The 20,743-nt window shown below is 39.4% G+C and overlaps 1 protein-coding gene across 3 annotated transcripts; it reads left to right on the forward strand.

Moving 5' to 3' along the window:
- Window positions 1-234: 234 nt before the first annotated feature.
- On the forward strand, window positions 235-19,645 carry ARMT1 (acidic residue methyltransferase 1). Of its 3 annotated transcripts, none has more exons than XM_010808686.4 (5): window positions 235-342; window positions 4,060-4,165; window positions 4,627-4,871; window positions 11,197-11,362; window positions 19,011-19,645. In XM_010808686.4, exons 1-5 carry the CDS (start codon window positions 302-304, stop codon window positions 19,011-19,013), a joined length of 561 nt encoding a protein of 186 aa, XP_010806988.2. In that variant the 5' UTR covers window positions 235-301; the 3' UTR covers window positions 19,014-19,645.
- Window positions 19,646-20,743: the final 1,098 nt, after the last annotated feature.

The raw sequence follows: 20,743 nt of genomic DNA on the forward strand, positions 1-20,743 counted from the left end.
CCGCTCCCTGGTCTCTGAGACGTCCCGGTGCCTGCTTGCTTCCGCCTTCCGCCCGCTTCCTGATTCCGCTCCTCTCGTCGCCCTCAGCTGTCCCCGCCTTCGTCCCCGGAAGATATCTCTAGGTCCTGGAGCCGGCCATTGTTTGTCTCTTATACAGGCACCAAATAAAGTTTCCTCATTCAAAAGTGTTTTTTTAAACCCTCCTCCCTCGCTTTCTCGGCTCCTCCCTCGCGCGAGCACCGCCTCCTCTCCTGCGGCGGGTGAGACCTGAGCGTTGGAGTCAGGAGCGCGGAATCCGGTGATGGCGGGGCCTCCGGCGTCTCTGTCGGCGCGGGACGTAGGGTTCGTGTCGCTTTCCTCGGCCACTCTCTCGGCTCCTTTTCCTCCTCCCCGCTGCAGCGGAAAGCTGAGCCTCGTGGGGAACCTGTGGGTACTGGGGGAGGGAAGCGGAGGCGGGCTGGAGGCGCCTGCTCAGCCGCCGCCAGCGAGTTCCAGTCCGCCGCCGGGTTCCGCTTCCCTAGGGGCTATGGCTCGGTTTCTAACGGCTCACGGGGAGGCGAGGGCTAGGCGGCCGCTCGCCGGGCTCCAGGCTCGGACTGTCTTTGCAGCTTCCTTGCTGTGTGATTCGTGGTTTCTTGCCTGCCTACACGGGAACGGACTGCGAATCCCGACTGGAAATCTCGGTTTACCCCTACCTCTCTCTACAAGTGATGGTTCGGGGATGTTGGTTGCCTTGCATTAATTTGTATCGAACAGTTACTGCGTCTTTAAAGTGGTTCGATACTGTTTATTATTATTGTTTTTTAACTCACGCATGACTGTCTTGAGCGTGTTATGCCCCCTTTCAGAAGTGTAGCAGCGCGTGACTCTAACCATATTTAATAAACCTACCTTTTGAGGGGGATGCTTAAAGCTCTCTGCAAAAGTTAGGGATCTGAGATCTATAGAGAAATATGTTTCTTCCTTTCGCTAATCGGATTAATTTGTAATCCCATTATAATTTGTAATCCCATTGTACCTGTACCGTCTTGCTTTGTTAAAAGTCATAGATTGCATACAAATATACTTTTTAACTAGTGGCTCAGACGGTAAAGCGTCTGTCTACAATGTAGGAGACCCGGGTTCGATCCCTGGGTTGGGAAGATACCCTGGAGAAGGAAATGGCAGCCCACTCCAGTATTCTTGCCTAGAAAATCCCATGGACCGCGGAGCTTGGTAGGTTCCCGTCCATGGGGTCGCAAAGAGTCGGACACGACTGTACCGTCTTGCTTTTTTAAAAGTCACAGATTGCATACAGATATACCTGTTAATACAAATTGGAAGGCCCAATTTACATTTGAGTTGTGTCCTTACTGCAAAATATTGCAAAACTCAAGAACACTTGGAAAAAATTGACCGTACCAGCAATGGATTGAGGTTAGAGAAGCACCTTAGGCCCTGAATTTAAGATTTTACTCAGCTTCAGGCAAATATAGGGAGTGTCTGCATCGTTAAATTTTGAGTCCTAGGTATATCTGCCTTCATCCAAGTCCCTGGACCTGAGACGTTACTCTTGGAGATATAAACCTATGAGGAAATGTAGCAGCTAGAAAAACAGCAATACTTTCTAGTTAAGTTGTTTCCCTGGTGGCTCAGATGGTGAAGAATCCGCCTGCAATGCAGGAGATCTGGGTTTGAATTGGGAAGATCCCATGGAGAAGGGCGGAGAAGGCGATGGCACCCCACTCCAGTACTCTTGCCTGGAAAATTCCATGGATGGAGGAGCCTGGTGGGCTGCAGTCCATGGGGTCGGGAAGAGTCAGACACGACTGAGCAACTTCACTTTCACTTTTCACTTTCATACATTGGAGAAAGAAATGGCAACCCACTCCAGTGTTCCTGCCTGGAGAATCCCAGGGACGGGGAAGCCTGGTGGGCTGCCGTCTATGGGGTTGCACAGAGTCGGACTCGACTGAAGCGACTTAGCAGCAGCAGCAGCATGGAGAAGGGAATGGCACCCACTCTAGTATTCTTGCCTGAAGAAGTCCATGGACAGAGGAGCCTAGTTTATGGGGTAGCAGAGTCAGACACGACTGAGTTACTTAACACCTAACTAAGTAAAATCTCAAAGAACTGTCACTTTTTGTATCTGCTGCTTTGGAAAATTCAAATGTCAATTGATTTAGTGTTCTTTGTGTTTTTCCAAAGACTTAGTAGTAATTGTTCCAAGAAGGCAATGGCAACCCACTCCAGTACTCTTGCCTGGAAAATCCCATGGACACAGGAGCCTGGGAGGCTGCAGTCCATGGGGTCGCGAAGAGTAGGACACTACTGAGCAACTTCACTTTCACTTTTCACTTTCATACATTGGAGAAGGAAATGGAAACCCACTCCAGTGTTCTTGCCTGGAGAATCCCAGGGACGGGGGCCCCTGGTGGGCTGCTGTCTATGGGGTCACACAGAGTCGGACACGACTGAAGTGACTTAGGAGCAGCAGCAGCAGTAGTAATTGTTAAAAGTTAAATTCTGATCAGAGCAGTTACTATTCCCTGGTGGCTCAGATGGTAAAGAGTCTGCCTGCAATATGAGAGACCTAGGTTCAATCCCTGGGTGTGGAAGATCCAATGGAGAAGGAAATGGCAACCACTCCAGTATTCTTGCCTGGAAAATCCCATGGGCAGAAGAGCCTGGCAGGCTACAGTCCATGGGGTCGAAGAGAGTAGGACATGACTGAAGCGACTTCATTTCATTTCATGGATATTAAAACCTGTTCACTGTAAAACCCACAGAATCAGAAAACATTTTTGCAATTTTTTTCCTTTAAGCTTTATGGTTCACATTTGAGGAAGGCTCTTGAAGAAATACTCAGGACATATAATCCTATTTTTGAAAATTGGAATAAGATATTTGAGTTTTTATAAGTGTGATGATCTCAGATTTAAGTTAGCATAGGAAAGTTGGACAGAAGTATTGCAACTGTCTGTTTTTACATTGTCTCTGGTGATCTGAAGACATAAATGAACTGATAAGTTGTTTTGTGCTTTCTATTTAAAAACTTAACAGTGCTAAAATTTTTTTCTATCCGGACTATATATTTCCTTAAACTAATAATACATTCAATGATAATCTGTAAATCTTGATTTTTGTATGGCTAAAATCAAGAATATATTTAATTTTTGATTCAGGTATACTCAGATTTTTCCTCATCTCCAGCTTTCTTCATCTCTGACACTTCTAAAAAATCTCTCATTTTCTGGTTGGGAAAGCAAGATGGTAACTTGCCTTAATTTTGCTTAGGGTCAGAGAGGAAGAAAGGAGTTACTGGGAAAGCAAAGAAGGCAGCAAGAAAAACCTTTGAAAACAATTAATGTTGGCTGGGAATATAGACAAAGAGAAGCAGGGGTGTAAATGTCTTGTCCTACATACTTCTGCACTGTAAAGTGTTTCAGGCATTTTTATATCCATTGCCTCACCTTTCTAGGTAGGAAAGGTCATTTAGTAAATAATAAACCTAGGAGGAAAGCCTATTTGACTTTTAGGATAATTCTGTTTCTGTCTTACCACTTTGTTAGACTAGTTTCTGGTTAAGGAGAAGAAAAGGAATACAATAAGAAGGATAAGAATGATTAAACACTCTAGGGAATAGTCTGAGATTTGAGGCACAAACCATGCTTAGTTTTTATGATACACCAGAGAGGTTTTCCAGGCTTCCCTGGTGGCTCAGATGGTAAAGAATCTGGCTGCAATGCGGGAGACCCAGGTTTGATCCCTGGGTGGGTAAGATCCCCTGGAGAAGGGAATGGCTTAACCACTCCAGTATTCTTGCCTGGAGAATCTCATGGACAGAGCCTACAGTCCATGGGGTTGCAAAGAATCAGACACAACTGAGCAACTAACACTCTCAGAGAGGTTTTCTGATTTTCTTGAGTTGCTCCAGGAGTTGGGCAATGCTGGTTTACTTTACAGGAGTTGTTTGCAAAAGAATTTAAATTTAGATGAGATGTTCCAAAAACTGAAAGATGACAGTCTTCTAGTGTGAATGCTACTGAATAATCGGCTGTGTGTGTGACTCTTTTCTAGATCATTTGCATATCTTTCAGTTAAAGACAGATCACCTCAGATCTTAACCAAAGCTATTGATACATTGCATCGACATAAAAGTGAATTTTTCGAGAAACATGGAGAGGTAAGAATTGTGTTTTTACGTAATTCTTTTGTGGTTAAGTTTAACAAACACAATAAGCAGATTTCCATATGTGGTAATGGTCATTTCACCTGGAGGTAAGTTCATGACATGAAACTTCAAAAAAAGGCAGACTAGCTAAGGCAAGATAATGTCGAAATGAGATCTGTTTGTGTTCTTTGATTTTTCAACTTAAGAATTCTAAATTTAAATGTTTATTCGTTTGTGAAAGACATAAATTGTAGTTTTGAAATGTTTTATTTTTTCCTTCTTAAATTTAGATCCATAAAAATTTGTTACCCTAGAGGAATTATGCATATATGTGTGTACATATATATATATTTATAGTTATAGATAACTACATATAAACTGATTTTAGTGTAGACTATTCATACACGTGTGTATATATATTATATACATATATATATATATATAAAAACTGCCCCCCACCCATATTTTTACAGAAAGGCCTGGAAGCTGAAAAGAAAGCAATTTCTCTTCTTTCGAAATTACGGAATGAATTGCAAACAGATAAACCGATTGTTCCTTTGGTTGAAAAGTTTGTTGATACTGACATATGGAATCAGTACCTAGAATATCAACAGAGTCTTTTAAATGAAAGTGATGGGAAACCAAGGTGGTTTCTCTCACCGTGGCTATTTGTAGAATGCTACATGTATCGTAGAATTCATGAAGCAATTATCCAAAGGTAAGTTTGTAACCATCAAATAACAAATGTAGATAATTTATGCTTTCTTTAAAATTATAAAATGGTAATTTTTAAAATAAAAGCCAAATGAAGCCTGAATTCAGTTCAGCAGATATTAATGGTGCTATTAGATATTTCTGCAAATGTTATTGTTGTAATTGATTATTGGCAGTTATTATCCACTTGCTTAGAATAGACCTAAGATTGAATATCTGAAGTAGGAACTAATTATAAAAAGTTTAATTTTTTGTAATCAATAATTTATAAATTATAATTTTTAATTTTTATAATTAAATTTAAAATTTTATTATAAAAAAGTTCTTATAAGAACTTTTAATTAGTTAGAAGTTATATAAAAATAAAAAATTATTACAAATTTAATTTGAAGAATACAACAAATTGTTCTTAATAAGCAAAAAAATGTTAATTTGAAATAATTATTTATGTAAAAAGTCAAGATGGACAAAGTAAGCATATGTTTTGTTTTTAAAAATAGATAATATGTCAGAATTAATTTGCTAAAGGAAGTCAACAGAACAGTCAATAGAACTGCATTGTTCTGATGCACTATCTTAATTTTCCACTCTTGTTTTTAATGGCTAGATTAGAAAAGGACTCAAAGTTAAATACATGTTCCAGAATAACTTTTTATGGTTATTTACACTAATTAATTTTTCCCTAGGAAAATTATGATAGAGAACTGCCTTACAGAATAGAAGAAAATGTAATGTGGATCATACTTTTAGCTCACAGGTTACAGAAATACAGATTTGCTGAGTAAGAGGAATCCTTTGGTGTCCATTCCTCAACATAGCGTAGGATACTTGAAGACACTTAAACCAGCGCTGAAAGTAAAATAAAAAGATTACTTAGGGAAACATGCGTAAACTTGAGTCTATTTTTTTTTCTGTTTTAATCTTTATAAATTATTATAAGGTCACACTTTTTTTAGTATTTGCTGAATAAGTGTGTTTTAGGTCTTGTGCTTTAAAAGCAGAATACACTCAGTAAAAATACAGCATATTACCTGGCACCCAGAGCCAAGCAAAAGACTAGCAAGCACTGGACTCTGTCAGGTACTGAATACCGGCTCAGTTCTCGTTGTTTTGCAACCCAGTGACATAGGTGCTGTGGTTTCCATTTTACAGTGGAGGAAACTGAGGCTCAGAAAGATTAGTATCTTTTCCGAGGCTGCGTGGTGAGTAACTGGTAGAGCCAGTATTGGAGCCTGGTCTGTGCAAATCAGATAAGCCCCCTCCTCAAACAAGTAGTGCATTTGGATATCTTTTCAGGACTGAGGTTAGTCTGGTGTTCGGGGTGATGGTTTCATAACTCTCGAAAATACGCATGTGTCAGACAAAGCTGCCGAAGTGTTGAAACACTGAGTGGCGCCCTGAATAGGCTTGGAGGAGTTCGAACACTAGAGAAGTAAAAGCAATGCTGTTTCTATTTCTGGAGTGGATCCAGTTCAGAGTGAAAAATCTAGGACAGAAGCTTACAAACCCAGCTGCTTATCACCCAGTTGGGCAAAAGTTTTTTGGTTTGGTTTTAAATATGCAGATTTTGAAATTGTTATATTAAATCCTAATGGTGTTATTTGTCCATGGTGGGGCCTGTACATAGATTTTTCTTTCCACGCCCCAGGGAGATTCTGCCCAGCCTGTGCTGCTAACCATTGGTCCAGGAATAGCTTGATAAAAGGGATAGATAAAAGGCAACATTCAGCTTGAAGTTCAGAAACGAGAATATTAGTGAGTCAGAGGTGTGAAACTCTCCTAAGGGGATTTCTTAGGCAAATATTTGAAGATCTAGGTATTTGTCTGATACTCAGGTTATAGGTAGTACAAAGAAGGGCTGTCCTACAGCGGAGCTAGCACTGAAGTAGTTTTTTTTAATCGAAGTACAGTGGTTTATAATATTGTGTTAGTTTCAGGTATACAGCAAAGTGATTCATATATATCTGTGTGTATGTGTGTGTGTATATGTATATACATATATTAGATTATTTTCCATTATAGGTTATTATAAGATATTGACTATAGTTCCCTGTGCTATACTGAAAATCCTTGTTGCTTATCTGTTCTATGTATAGTAGTAGTATCTGTTAATCCCATCAGTTCAGTTCAGTTCAGTCGCTCAGTCGTGTCCGACTCAAGTTTAATCAAGTAGCTCAAGTCACTCAGGAGAGCCTGTATTTGAATCTAAGTCTATTTTGCTCAAATCCTGTATGTATCCCCTTCACACCACTCAGCTGTCTAGGTCAGTGTGAAAATCAGGACAAAGTTCTTATCTAGAGAGACAAAAGCTGGCATCGTCATCACATCAGTCAGTTCAGTTCAGTCGCTCAGTCGTGTCTGACTTTTTTGCGACCCCATGAATCACAGCACGCCAGGCCTCACTGTCCATCACCAACTTCTGGAGTTCACCCAGACTCACGTCCATCGAGTCAGTGATGCCATCCAGCCGTCTCATCCTCTGTTGTCCCCTTCTCCTCCTGCCCCCAATCCCTCCCAGCATCAGAGTCTTTTCTAATGAGTCAACTCTTCGCATGAGGTGGCCAAAGTACTGGAGTTTCAGCTTTAGCATCATTCCTTCCAAAGAAATCCCAGGGCTGATCTCCTTCAGAATGGACTGGTTGGATCTCCTTGCAGTCCAAGGGACTCTCAGGAGTCTTCTCCAACACCACAGTTCAAAAGCATCAATTCTTCGGCACTCAGCCTTCTTCATAGTCCAACTCTCACATCCATACATGACTACTGGAAAAACCATAGCCTTGACTGGACGAACCTTTGTTGGCAAAGTAATGTCTCTGCTTTTCAATATGCTATCTAGGTTGATCATAACTTTCCTTCCAAGGAGTAAGCGTCTTTTAATTTCATGGCTGCAGTCACCATCTGCAGTGATTTTGGAGCCCCAAAAAATAAGTCTGACACTGTTTCCACTGTTTCCCTATCTATTTCCCATGAAGTGATGGGACTGGATGCCATGATCTTCGTTTTCTGAATGTTGAGTTTTAAGCCAACTTTTTCACTCTCCTCTTTCACTTTCATCAAGAGGCTTTTGAGTTCCTCTTCACTTTCTGCCATAAGGGTGGTGTCATCTGCATATCTGAGGTGATTGATATTTCTCCCGGCAATCTTGATTCCAGCCTGTGTTTCTTCCAGTCCAGCATTTCTCATGATATACTCTGCATATAAGTTAAATAAGCAGGGTGACAATATACAGCCTTGACGTATTCCTTTTCCTATTTGGAACCAGTCTGTTGTTCCATGTCCAGTTCTAACTGTTGCTTCTTGACCTGCATACAAATACTCCTAATTTATCCCTGCCCTTGAAGTAGTTTTTAAGTGTCCAACTTGTTAGGTTTCTTATATGAAGAATTCCTATCCTGGGTCAGTGACCCATCCAGAGTAACCAAAGGAAAGGAAAGTCGCTCAGTCGTGTCCAGCTCTTGGTGACGCCATGGACTGTAGCCTACCAGGCTCTTCCCTCCATGGGATTCTCCAGGCAGGAGTACTGGAGTGGGTTACCATTTCCTTCTCCAGGGGATCTTCCCGACCCAGGGATCAAACCCGGGTCTCCCGCATTCCAGGCAGACGCTTTAATCTCTGAGGCACCAGGGTATCTTTCTGGCTTTTACAGGATCCCAAAGCACACATAGGGGCTTCCCAGGTGGCACTAGTGGTAAAGAACCCACCTGCCTATGAAGGAGATGTAAGAGGTGAAGCTTCGATCCCTGGTCGGGAAGATCCCGTGGAGGAGGAAATGGCAACCCATTCCAGGATTCTTGCCTGGAGAATTCATGGACAGAGGAGCCTAGTGGGCTATAATCCATAGGATCAAAAAAAGTCAGGCACCACTCAAGGAACTTAGCACACATGCACAGAAAGCACATGTTAGCTTTAAGATATGTTTCTGGTGACTTTGCCCCTTACACTGAAACATATTTTGAATTTTCTTTGTCAAGATGTATAGTTTGGGTTTTTTAGAGTTAAGTGGTTGAATAGTCTGCAAATCTAAATTAAGATTCAAAGTTTTAGCCATATGTAAAATTTAAATATGCTTCAGATACTGAAAAATGAAAATACGGAGAAAATGGCAGACATTTTTAAGCTTTTATTAAAGTGTGATATACATGCTGAATAGTACATATTTCTTAAGTATTCAGCAGTCTTTACCGGAACATGCTGTGTCCCTAGTGGTCAGATCAAAAGGCAGAACTTTAGGCCCCCACACGCTGCCTTTGGATCCCAAACATTCAAACACATATTCTTGAACATCTGTGTGTATTTCTGTTGGGTGTATACTTAGGAGTGAACCCCTGGGTCAAGTGTGTACACATACACAGCTCTGCTGCTGCTAAGTCGCTTCAGTCGTGTCCAACTCTGTGCGACCCCATAGACGGAAGCCCACCAGGCTCCCTTGTCCCTGGGATTCTCCGGGCAGGAACACTGGAGTGGGTTGCCAATGCATACAGCTCTAGTAGATTCTAAAGTGGCAAACATTTTAAGTTCTCTGAAATCATTTATAGCTATGGAGTTTGCTCTCTTAAAGTGTAAGGAGCAAGTCTCAAGGGGTTTCCCCAGCAGTCCACTGGTTAAGCCTCTGCACTTCCAATGCAGGGGCCCAGGTTCAGTTCCTGGCTGGGGAGCGGAAATCCCACAATCAGTGCCACAAGGCCAAACGAGGATCTGCAGGTTTTCCTGTAAAGGGCCAGTCGGTCAGTATTCTAGGCTCTCAGACACCTCAGCTTTAGCGGTGCCAGAGCAGCCACAGGCAGTATGTAGGTGAATATGGTTGTGTTCCGAAGGAACAGCAGAGTTATGGACCCTGAACTTTGAATTTCGTGTATCACAAAATCTTTTTCAGTTTTTTTTCAACTCTTCAAAAAAGCCATTCTGAGCTTGCAGATCATACAGAACAGGTAGTGGGCCAGAGAGGGCCTGCAAGCTGCAGTTTGCTGACCACCACAGTGGAACCCATGCATCCAAATACATTGATCCCTTTACCTCACCTTGAGAGACTGATTCATTTCAGCAATGCTGCCATTGCTACAAAAGTCTTTTAATTCTTTGAAACTTCTTTCAGAGCCAGTTAACAAACCTCAAAACGAGATTAGTCTCATTATTATTTAGTCACTCCTCATTTTTGACCAAAAATGTTTTATTCCATTTGATCTACATGCTTCATTCTACTGAAATTGCTGTGAGTGACTTTTGGCTGTTTCCAAAAACAAGTTAACTCCAAAGCATGAAAATACTGGACGCTGACAGGACACTTAATAACAGGTTCTGAGGAAAATCCCCAAAGAGGCATTCCGAAAGTGCTTTGAGCAGTACTCGACGCTGACAGGACATTTAATAACAGGTTCTGAGGAAAATCCCCAAAGAGGCATTCCGAAAGTGCTTTGAGCAGTGGCAGCGCTCTTGGGCTAAGGTGTAGCTTTCCAGGCTGCCTCACTGACTGGAGGGAGGCAGCCATCACTGGGGTGTGTAAATTCTGGCATGTTTTTGATTTTGATTTTAATGAATCCCGTTGCATCTGCCATATTGCCTTTTTATCCTAAGGTAGGAGACCCCTGGAAAAAGTAGCTAATTATGAAGATCAGATTCTGTAAAGTCTGTTATGCTAGTATGTATACCTTCTGAGTTACGTTTTTCTTATGTCAGTATTATTTGATCTCTCATTAGACAACATGAATATGTAGACATGGAACATACATCACCGTTGGTCAAAGTCAACTTGGGAGTAAAAGTTGCTAAAAAATTAGAAATTACACATAAATGATCAAAAGTCATCATTACAATAAGATTTACATTAGTGCTGTCTGCTTTATAGCAAGTAGTCATTGGGTTCCTGTAATATTCTGTGTTTGACTCCTTTACAATTACTATATTATATTCAACTATTCTGTTTATATCCATATGTTTGTTATTTGGAGCCTGAGCCACACTGAGCACCCGAAAAAATGTTTGTTAAACTGTCATGAAATTCTGTTTCTCTTTCCCCTTTTTCCTAAAAACCCACTGGATAAATAATTATGGATACAGTCCCTATAATTATTTAATACTTCCAGTATATTTGACAACTAATTAAAATGAGTTTGGGTATTTATTTTTGCATAACTTATTTAATTTTATTTAGTTAGTGTAAATTGATTATTTTTGTGTAACTTGTCTGTGTTATACCTAATAAAAATCACCACTAATTTTTTGGATGGGTTGCTACTATTCTCTTTCCTTTAAAAAACTGCAATTACTCAAATGTTTAAAAAAAGGTACAGAGTGATAGAAATGTTTCACTTATTATTTTTTTCCTATTTTAGTCCACCAATCGATGACTTTGATATATTTAAAGAATTCAAAGACCAAAATTTCTTTGAATCTCAGGAATCTATCATTGCCTTATGTACTCATCTGCAAGAGTTGAGGAAAACTATCGAAGACCTAGATGAAAATCAACTGAAAAATGAATTTTTTAAAGTTCTTCAGGTAAATATAATTTATATTATTCTAATATTCTAATTATTCTAATGACAAATTTTGATCATTTATGTGTAGATTTCTAATTTCTTAGCAACTTTTACTCTCAAGTTGACTTTGACCAGTGGTGATGTATGTTCCGTGGCTACATATTCATGTTGTTTAATGAGAGATCAAATAATATTGACCTAAGAAAAATGTAACTCTCCTGAGTCTGTTTGTTTTTTTAAATTGTTGAAAAGTAAACTGGTATACATTTAACAGCAGGGAGACACTGTGGGGGAAGAGGCTTCAGGAAATGAGGAGCAGAGAGGAGAGGGGCTGCAGGGACCCCCCATAGAAGCCAGGGTGCATTGAAGCAAAGACAAGGACTTTGGTTTTTACTCATGCTGAAATGAGAAGCTGTTAGAAGGTTTTGATCAGAGGAGTAACATAACATGACTTAGGTCAAGAATTACTTCTGCGAATAGACTGAAGGCACAAGGGTAGAAATAGGTAGTTCTGTTACTGAAACGACTCAGGTCTGGACCAAGCTGGTAGTACAGGTCACCAGATTCTGGATATGCTTTGAAAGTAGAGGCCACAGCTTTTTTTATGCAGCATTATTAGAGAAAATGTAGATTGGATGGACATTTTATATTGAGTTTTGTAGAAATGAATTTTATGAACATTTTTAGCATCCTCCCATTATGTCCTACGTAATAGAGTTTTTTTTAATTGGTTATTCAAAAGAAGGGTACATGTATTGTGCTTTTTCTTTTTCAGATTTCACTGTGGGGAAATAAGTGTGATCTGTCTCTATCAGGTGGGGAACATATTTCTCAGAAGACCAATATAATGAATTCATTGGAAGACCTAAAACCTTTCATTTTAGTGAACGACATGGATCGTCTTTGGTCCTTGCTAAGCAATTGCAAGAAAACAAGAGAAAAAGAATCTGTTACTCGAGTGGATATTGTTCTGGATAATTCTGGGTTTGAACTTATTACAGACTTAGTATTAGCTGACTTCTTGTTGTCCTCTAAACTGGCAACTAAGATCCATTTTTATGGGAAAACGATTCCATGGTTTGTTTCTGATACTACTCTACACGATTTTAATTGGATAATCAAACAACTAAAGCATTCTAATAATAAGTGGGTGTCCCAATGTGGGGTTGACTGGGAAGACCATGTTAAAACGGGCAGATGGGTTTACCTCGATCATATATTTTGGACTCTGCCTCATGAATTCAGTGCAGTGTCTCAGGTCGCTCCTGATTTACATGCTGCACTACAAAAGGCTCATTTAATTTTCTTCAAGGGTGACTTGAATTATAGGAAGCTGACGGGTGACAGAAGATGGGAGTTTACCGTTCCGTTTCATGAGGCGTTGAGTGGCTTCCACCCTGCACCTCTGTGCAGCATCAGAACATTAAAGGCTGAGGTTCAGGTTGGTCTGCAGCCCGGGCAAGGTGAACAGCTCACAGCTTCTGAGCCCAACTGGCTGACCGCTGGGAAATACGGAGTATTTCAGTTTGATGGTCCACTCTGACTTGGTGTAGGAACTTTCAGTTGTATAGAAAGATCTGACCGACACTCGGCAGCCCCAACAAACCTCTGGGAAGCTTGGCTTCTCGGTGGTGATTTGTACACTCTCTGATGCTTTCTCGTTTGAACGCTTAGCCCCACTACATTGTTTTGGGGCTAGGTGCACTGGTTACAGATAAGTTAACACTGATGTTGGAATTTCAGTAACTTATTTCAAGTCAAAGGTATCATTTCAGATGGTTTTAATGAACTTAATTAGGCAGAAATAGAAGTCAATTCTGCTTTATAAGTTAACATTTTAAAAAATACTATGCTGCATGGTATTTAATATTCTAGGAGGCATGAAATTTTACTTGATTTGGGGCTCTAAGGGCTCAGTGATAATATAATATACATCTTAAGTATGCTTTGTAAAGAGAGGCATTTCTTAACTGATATCCGAACACGTGAAAGTAAAATTTACCTCATAAGTTATTATAATTTTTAATTTTGTTACTGGGTTTTCTTTCATTTCCATATCTATCATTTGCACGCGTTTGTATTTTGGTCTGTGGAAAGGGTGGTTGGAAACTCAAAATTGAACAGAATAAAACAATTAGTACTTGAGGAAAGGTAATATCTTTACATTCTGTTTGTGCTATCCATAATCAGCTGAAATACATTATTTTAACACATATGTGTTTTAAATGAACAGAATTGCTGTGCAGTCTTAAAAAAAAATCCATTAGATAGGAAAGATTCTTCTGTGTAGACTTTGTACTACCAACGATTTAATTCACTTTTTATAATCTTGCACATTTATTGGTGATCACTGTAAATTTCAGGTCAGTTTGTTTTGCACCTGAAATTGAAAATAAATCTGGACATGTTTTCTTGCACCAGAATAATAAAATGAATTGTAAAGTGTATCAAAAATCTCATCGGTTTTATCTTTCAGTGGAGGAAGGGCAAGAAGGGAAGATTAAAGGTGAACTCTATAAAGTGTACTCCCAGTACACCACCCCCAGTGTTCCTGTTAAGATTTAGTATTTTCACAGTTATGCCACCATGACCACAATCTACTTTCAGACCATCTTCATCCGGCCTAAAAGACAGGGCTCTGCCTAGAGTCTTCTCCCGGTCCCCCACCTGTTTCTGCCCCAGCAAGTTTGGCCTCTGTGTGTTTGGCATAGGTACAGAGGAGCATGTAGGAGGAGGCTGAGGCTCTGAGGTCAACTGAGGGTGAATTTTCCACTGAAGAGCTCAGTGGTCTTGGAAAACATTCCCGAAATAGCATCTTCAATTGCTTCCACTGCTTAACAGTAACATACTTGGTTAAGGATGAAGTAACTCCTGGGTAAAGCAGTCTGTAAATTTCATGCAGCACTTTTTCAGCAAGATATAGATCCAGTATCTTACAGGTATATTACAAGACATAGATCCAGTATCTTGTAGGTATATTACAATAAAAATGTGTAAGAAGGGTAGGTAAATAGGTAGAAAATGGTGGTTATACCACACATGGGCCAGTGGTAGAGTCCATCTGCCAATGAAGGAGACAGGAAACAGGTTTGATCCCTGGGCTGGGAAGATTCCCCTGGAGCAGGAAATGGCAACCCATTCCAGTATTCTTACCTGGAAAACTCCATGGACAGAGAAGCCTGGCAGGTCCTAGTCCATGGGGTCGCAGAGTCAGACACAACTGAGCATCTGTGTGTTTGGCATAGGTACAGAGGAGCATTCACGCACACACATACTCCATGGATTTATGTTACTTTTCGATTAAACAGCAAATGAACAAGATTTCTTGGGATGACCCACCTCCCGGATTTGAGGTGGCATTTTGGTGTTTGATACAAATGCAGTAATCCTTTTGAACTCTTTAATGGCCAGAATCCACGTTATTCAACCTCAAAGTTTTATTTCTAGAAAAGAAATTCCCACTGCAAAAGGCAACACCAATGTAGTTCAAACTCTACTTAGGTTTTAAGAAAATCCTAGTGTGAATGGAAAATACAATTCAGAGTTAGATTTATTAAAATTCCCTCTCCTGCTCATTTTCCTAATAGCTCTGTCTGCCCAAGCCCTCACTGAGTCTTGTTCTCAAGCCTCTAACTGCACAAAACTTTCTCCCCTCTACTCTTGACTGTTTTTGCTGGACTGAGTTGGGGTGTGGGGCGTCTAGGAGACTGACTACTTCTACACATGTGTGCTTTATTACCTTGGTAAAGTGCCCATGCAGTGTCTGACACTCACAGTATGATGCCTTGATACTTGATATGATACCTTGACATTATAGAAAGTGAGTAAGGCGGGGGGAAAATGAGAAAAATGATGACGTTATTCCACCACCACCAGTACTCCTGTTAAGATTTTGGTGTTTCTCCATGCCTAGACATGTTTTTTACATTTCTAAGAAAAAGCAAGTTTGTACTGTTTAAAAAAATTTTTTCTTCCGTTTTTAAATAATTGATATTGTGTTCAGTCACTCAGTTATGTCCGATTCTTTGTGGCCCCATGGCCTATAGCCCACCAGGCTCCTCTGTCCGTGGTATTCTCTAGGCAAGAATACTGAAGTGGGTTGCCATGTCCTTCTTTAGGGCATCTTCCTGACCCAGAGTGTGAACCTCAGTCTCCTGCACTGCAGGCAGATTCTTTTTCTCTGAGCCACCAGGGAAGCCCTCGTTTGTCATAATTTTTTCCTGGTAGAGGAATGGAAGACTTTTGGATAGGATGACCTGGGACTCATATTGATCAATAGTGATCTGGGACTCATAAATATTTGATTTACAATCCTTGGTCTCCTATTAAATCCATGACCTAAGTCACATTCTTACAATTTTACTGGAAAAGGAGAAGTTATTTCTGGTCAACTTGAACTACATTCAATCGCAAAGCCAGATTCCCTGGGGAGTCATGCTGAAAGCTATCAACAGTCTGGCACCCCCTAGAGGCCGTCTGAATATTCCATGAACCCTGACCTCTTCCCTTCATCTTTAAATTACAAGGAGCCTTGAGTACTCTCAGCCATCTCATCAGAGACCACCGTTGACCTTGTTCTCCTACCTTCCTGCTTTTCTTTGCTGGGTCACATTTTCCCCACTCTCAGACCTTTTAAAATATAGAAAGGAAAATCTGTTCTTATGGAAGACACTTCTAAAATGTTGATTTCCATTAGTTGTACATTTTTGAGGGGCAGCCACTGACTGTGTCCGCCGTGTTTCCCCTCACACAGAATACTGAGCACGGGGTAGCTGTTCAGTGAGTGGCTGGTAGGTGACAAATTCTAGCCTTTGAAGTAATTTTCTTATCTCCCTGATGTGATGCTATTTAAATTGAAATCTGAAGGATGAAATGGGTCTACTTGAAAGTCTAATCGATGAAATCAATTAGTACTTGTTAAATGAATAAAGAAATCTATGTCATATAATTGGGAGTTTTGCACAAGGACAGGGAGGCCTGGCGTGCTACGATTCATGGGGTCGCAGAGTCGGACACGACTGAGCGACTGATCTGATCTGATGCATCTTTGAATACTGCTTTATACCTTCAATATTATATTGTGCCCAGTTTCCCATTTGTTAATTCTTCAAAATGTGATTTTTAATGACTGTAAACATTTCATGATATAGCTAGATTGTATTTTATTTTGCTATATAGATTGTCCAAAATCTTTGCTATCATTAAGGAAGCTGATAGGAACATCTTCAGACAACCAGTACGAAGATTTGCAAGTCTTCAGTTACTGAGAATTGCTTGAAGCCACCCAATTATTCTAGTCCTTTGAAATAATTGCTTCTATTAGGCTTGTATTTGGCTTTTAGGCCCAAACTCTCAACATTGAGTAATTGCTTTATATGAGAAGCAAAGTCACTTTTTGCCTTTCTTTAAAAAAAAAAATTCACAATATATGCTGATGACTTTCAATCCTGCTTGAGTTCAATACAAAGTTTAGGCACAAGGGGGAGATCCATTAGCACTGGAAAGTGGCTGGATTTTTCTTCTGTACTATTTAGTACAGAGATTTCAGCAAGAAAAACTGGCAGAGTATAATTTTCATTGTTGACTACACACATTCTTGTGGTTTCAACTTTAAAATCATTATCCTGGAACAAGGATTTGGTAAAACACAGTAAGGTCAATGACAACAAAACTGTATCCTCATTCCTTTCTTGGCTAAAATTTTCTGTTAAATGTAATGTTTGTAGCCATATGTTACCGTGGTTAATCATAGAAGTATATCAACATAGGTGAATTTGAAAATAAAATTCTGAAAAAGTGGAGAAAAGAAATAGTGTTTCATTGTTCTTGCCTGGAGAATCCCAGGACAGGGGAGCCTGGTGGGCTGCCATCTATGGGGTCTCACAGAGTCGGACACGACTGAAGCGACTTAGCAGCAGCAGCAGCAGCAACAACATAGAAAAGTCACACTAGAAAAAACTTTGTAAGAGAATAAAAATAATTGCTTTTCATTTCACTTAAACTTTGCTTGAAAAAGCAAAACTGTACTGGTTTTCTTAACTGTAACAGCAAGTTAATTTTCACCATAATTCAGAAAATTTAAAGGAGCTAATATTTCAATTCTATCTTACATTTAAGAAGATAAACATTGGGCTTGGTATATCCCCAATGCAGAAATTCTGCAACTGGGATTCAAGGGTTTCAGGGATAGAATTCAGGTGACCTATAAGTTTGGGTGAAAAAAAATTTTCATCTTTCTTTTTATTAATCTCTAATTGAAAAGTCGTATTTCCTTCAGTATTGATTATTGGCCATAAATTCCAGCAATATTTGCAGTATCTGTGTTCCTGTCACCTGCAAAAATCACAAGTCTTTCCATATTACATTGTGGTTGCTCCCACTATCTTGAATTATTGCCTTATTATTACATCGAAAATTTAGATGTTTTATTTGGAGAAGTTCATGACCCAAAAAAGTTAACAATACATGCTCTCGTTTTTTTTTGTTTTTTTTTTTTTAACTTTTCCTTCAGTTTTCTTTCTTTTTCATAAAGTTGGTGAAAGACATGACTGGGTTTATTTTCATGATTTTGTTTTTGAAGTGAAGAGGAGATACATCATACTGTGTTTTTTCTTCCCATTTCAGACTTCACTTAATATAATTCTTCTATTGTCCAGCTTGATTTCTTCCAGGGGTCCTTAATGAGAAAGAAAAGATTTCACATTTGCACATGGAATGACTCATCCTTAATCTATCACTACAAGGCTTTTGTGTGTGTGTGTGTGTGTTGGTTTGTTTTTTTTTAATTAAAAAAAATGAAAAAGTATTTGAAATGTTTTCCTATTTAGAACTCGTCTTAAAATATTTTACAGGTCTTAAAAATCAGAAATCAGAAAGAGCTGTTTAAAATATGAAGCAAGAAGCAGAATTCAACAAAATTTCTTTGACATATATTCCCAATTTTATAATAATTACTGACAATCAGCGAATAGCAAGCATGTTATAGATGAAAGTGAAGTTGCTCAGTCTTGTTTGACCCTTTGTGACCCCATGGACTGTAGCTTACCAGACTCCTCCATCCATGGGATTTTCCAGGCAAGAGTACTGGAGTGGGGTGCCATTGCCTTCTCTAAGCCATCAGGGAAGCCCATAATCAAAAAAGATACCATTTATGGAGCACTATGTTCCAGGCACAGGATTAAGTGCTTTACTCATAATGTGGCATGATATCTTCATAAAAATCCCAGAGGCAAAGATTTTTATTCCATTATTTATATAGGACCACCAGGTCTCAGTGATTTCAAGTAACTGGGCACAAGGCTGCTCAACTAGTCAATGGCAGAGACAAAATTTAAGCTCCGATCTATTGGGCTCCACAAGTCAAGTATGGCTTTTATTTCAGGTTACTATGCCTTTCCCGTAATTTGTAACCATGTAATTAAATTCTTTTTAAAAATGAGTAAATATATACCATCAGTGACAATTTGAGCCAGGAGATTGTGTGGATGATCAGTCACGTTGTGAGTTATTAATATGTTGAAGTCTCGGGAGGAAAAGGAAAAAATCCAGTGAAAGATAATGTTTTTAAATAATCATCTAAAACGAGGGTGGGTGGGAATGGGGATTGTTTTCCTGTATCATTATATTTTGTATCATTTCGATGCTTATGAATTCATGGAATTTTACAGTAGGCTGAACACCACATTGAGAAAGGAAGCCTTCTCTTGGTGCAAAGAGCTGAACATCAGCAAATCCAGTGATGAAAAGGATGCCTCTCATGTTTCAGGCCACCAACCAGCTGAAAACCAGTGGGTAGTTCTTTTGAAGGGAAATTATTCTTGTGACCAGATGGAAGTGATTTATCGAGAATGAACTGGCTTATTCTTTCAACCAAAGGGATGATATAAAAACTGTTTTGCTGTCTTGGTGAAATCCCAAATCTGTTCGGATAAACTATTCCAACTCTTGCCTCATCTTTGATAGCATTATGGACAAGTTGTTTAAAATTAAGCGAACCATAGTTTTATATCAACCTGTAAGATTATGCCTTGATTCTTTATTTCTATTTCCTTTCTCATCAGTTCCCAAATGGAATGTTATTTGAACTGCTGAAACCCTAATAATGATGATCTGAGAGGAGACACATCAGATACCTTTCCTTATTGAGTTGGGTTCTTGTTCAGAGAAGGTAACTTGGACAAGAAATCTGAATTTCAGTCCCAGTTCTGTTACTAATTAATTATGTAGTTTTTAGCTGGCACTCAATTATTCTGTTACTTAATGTTCTCAAATATAAGCAATAAACTTGCTTTTAGCTCCATGATTTTCTGATCTAATTGTTTTTTCTGCTGTACACCAAAGCAGGATAATCCTATTTACTCTTGCACAAACACTGGCATTTTACCTTTGTGGAAAATTCTACTTCTTTCTTTCTTCGTTGTTTAGTCATATCTGACTCTTTGTGATCCCATGGACTGCAGGATGACAGACTTCCCTGTCCTTCCCTATTTCCCAGAGTTTGCACAAACTCATGTCCATTGAGTTGATGATGCCATCCAACCATCTCATTCTCTGTTGGCCCCTTCTCCTTCTGCCTTCAATCTTTCCCAGCATCAGGGTCTTTTCCAAGGAGTGGGCTCTTGACATCAGGTGGCCAAATTATTGGAAGTTTCAGCTTCAGCATCAGTCCTTCCAATACATATTCAGAGTTGATTTCCTTTAGGATTGACTGGTTTGATCTCCTTGCTGTGCAAAATACTTTCAAGAGTCCTTCTTCCTACTTGTTAATATATATGTCATTTTTTTCTTCATGGAAAACTCTTTTTCTATTATTTTCTGTATAACCCATTGAAAGACTGACTAACTTCCCTTTGATCCCTGTCTGTAAGATGGTTAACTCCCACCTCCATATCAGGCAGGTCAATTACCTACTGAAAATGACAAAGTGCTTTTGCAAGCTTAACCATTTTGGAAATTTAAGACAAATCATGAGAATATAATTAAATATGTTGATGAGCAAGAACTGAAGGATGCAATTTATTTTCAGTTAAAAGAATTGATTGAAAAATTCCCTTATGTAGACTGCTGGCACTATAGACAGAAATTCTTTATGGAATGAAGGAATATTTTTCTACATTGAGAAGTCTGACTTAGCAACAGGATTCCAGAAGTAGAAACTGAAGCTGAGACTGTTGAAAGTACAAAAGTCATTTTCCCTTCCTTTTTCCTGGCACAGTCATCTTATTTGAACCTTTGCTGTATTGGTACCACTCCCTTTTCCAATGATTGTGCTTAAAAGGGGGCTTAAGGAAGGAAGTAGCCCTTGTCTTCCTCTGGAGATTTTCATGTCTGGAAGTGATGCTATAAATGTTTAATTTTACACACAGATAAAAGATTCTGAGAGAATAAGAAATTTGCCAGT

Source organism: Bos taurus, chromosome 9 (genome assembly GCF_002263795.3).
Source record: "Bos taurus isolate L1 Dominette 01449 registration number 42190680 breed Hereford chromosome 9, ARS-UCD2.0, whole genome shotgun sequence".
In the NCBI taxonomy this organism is placed as follows: Eukaryota; Metazoa; Chordata; class Mammalia; order Artiodactyla; family Bovidae; genus Bos; species Bos taurus.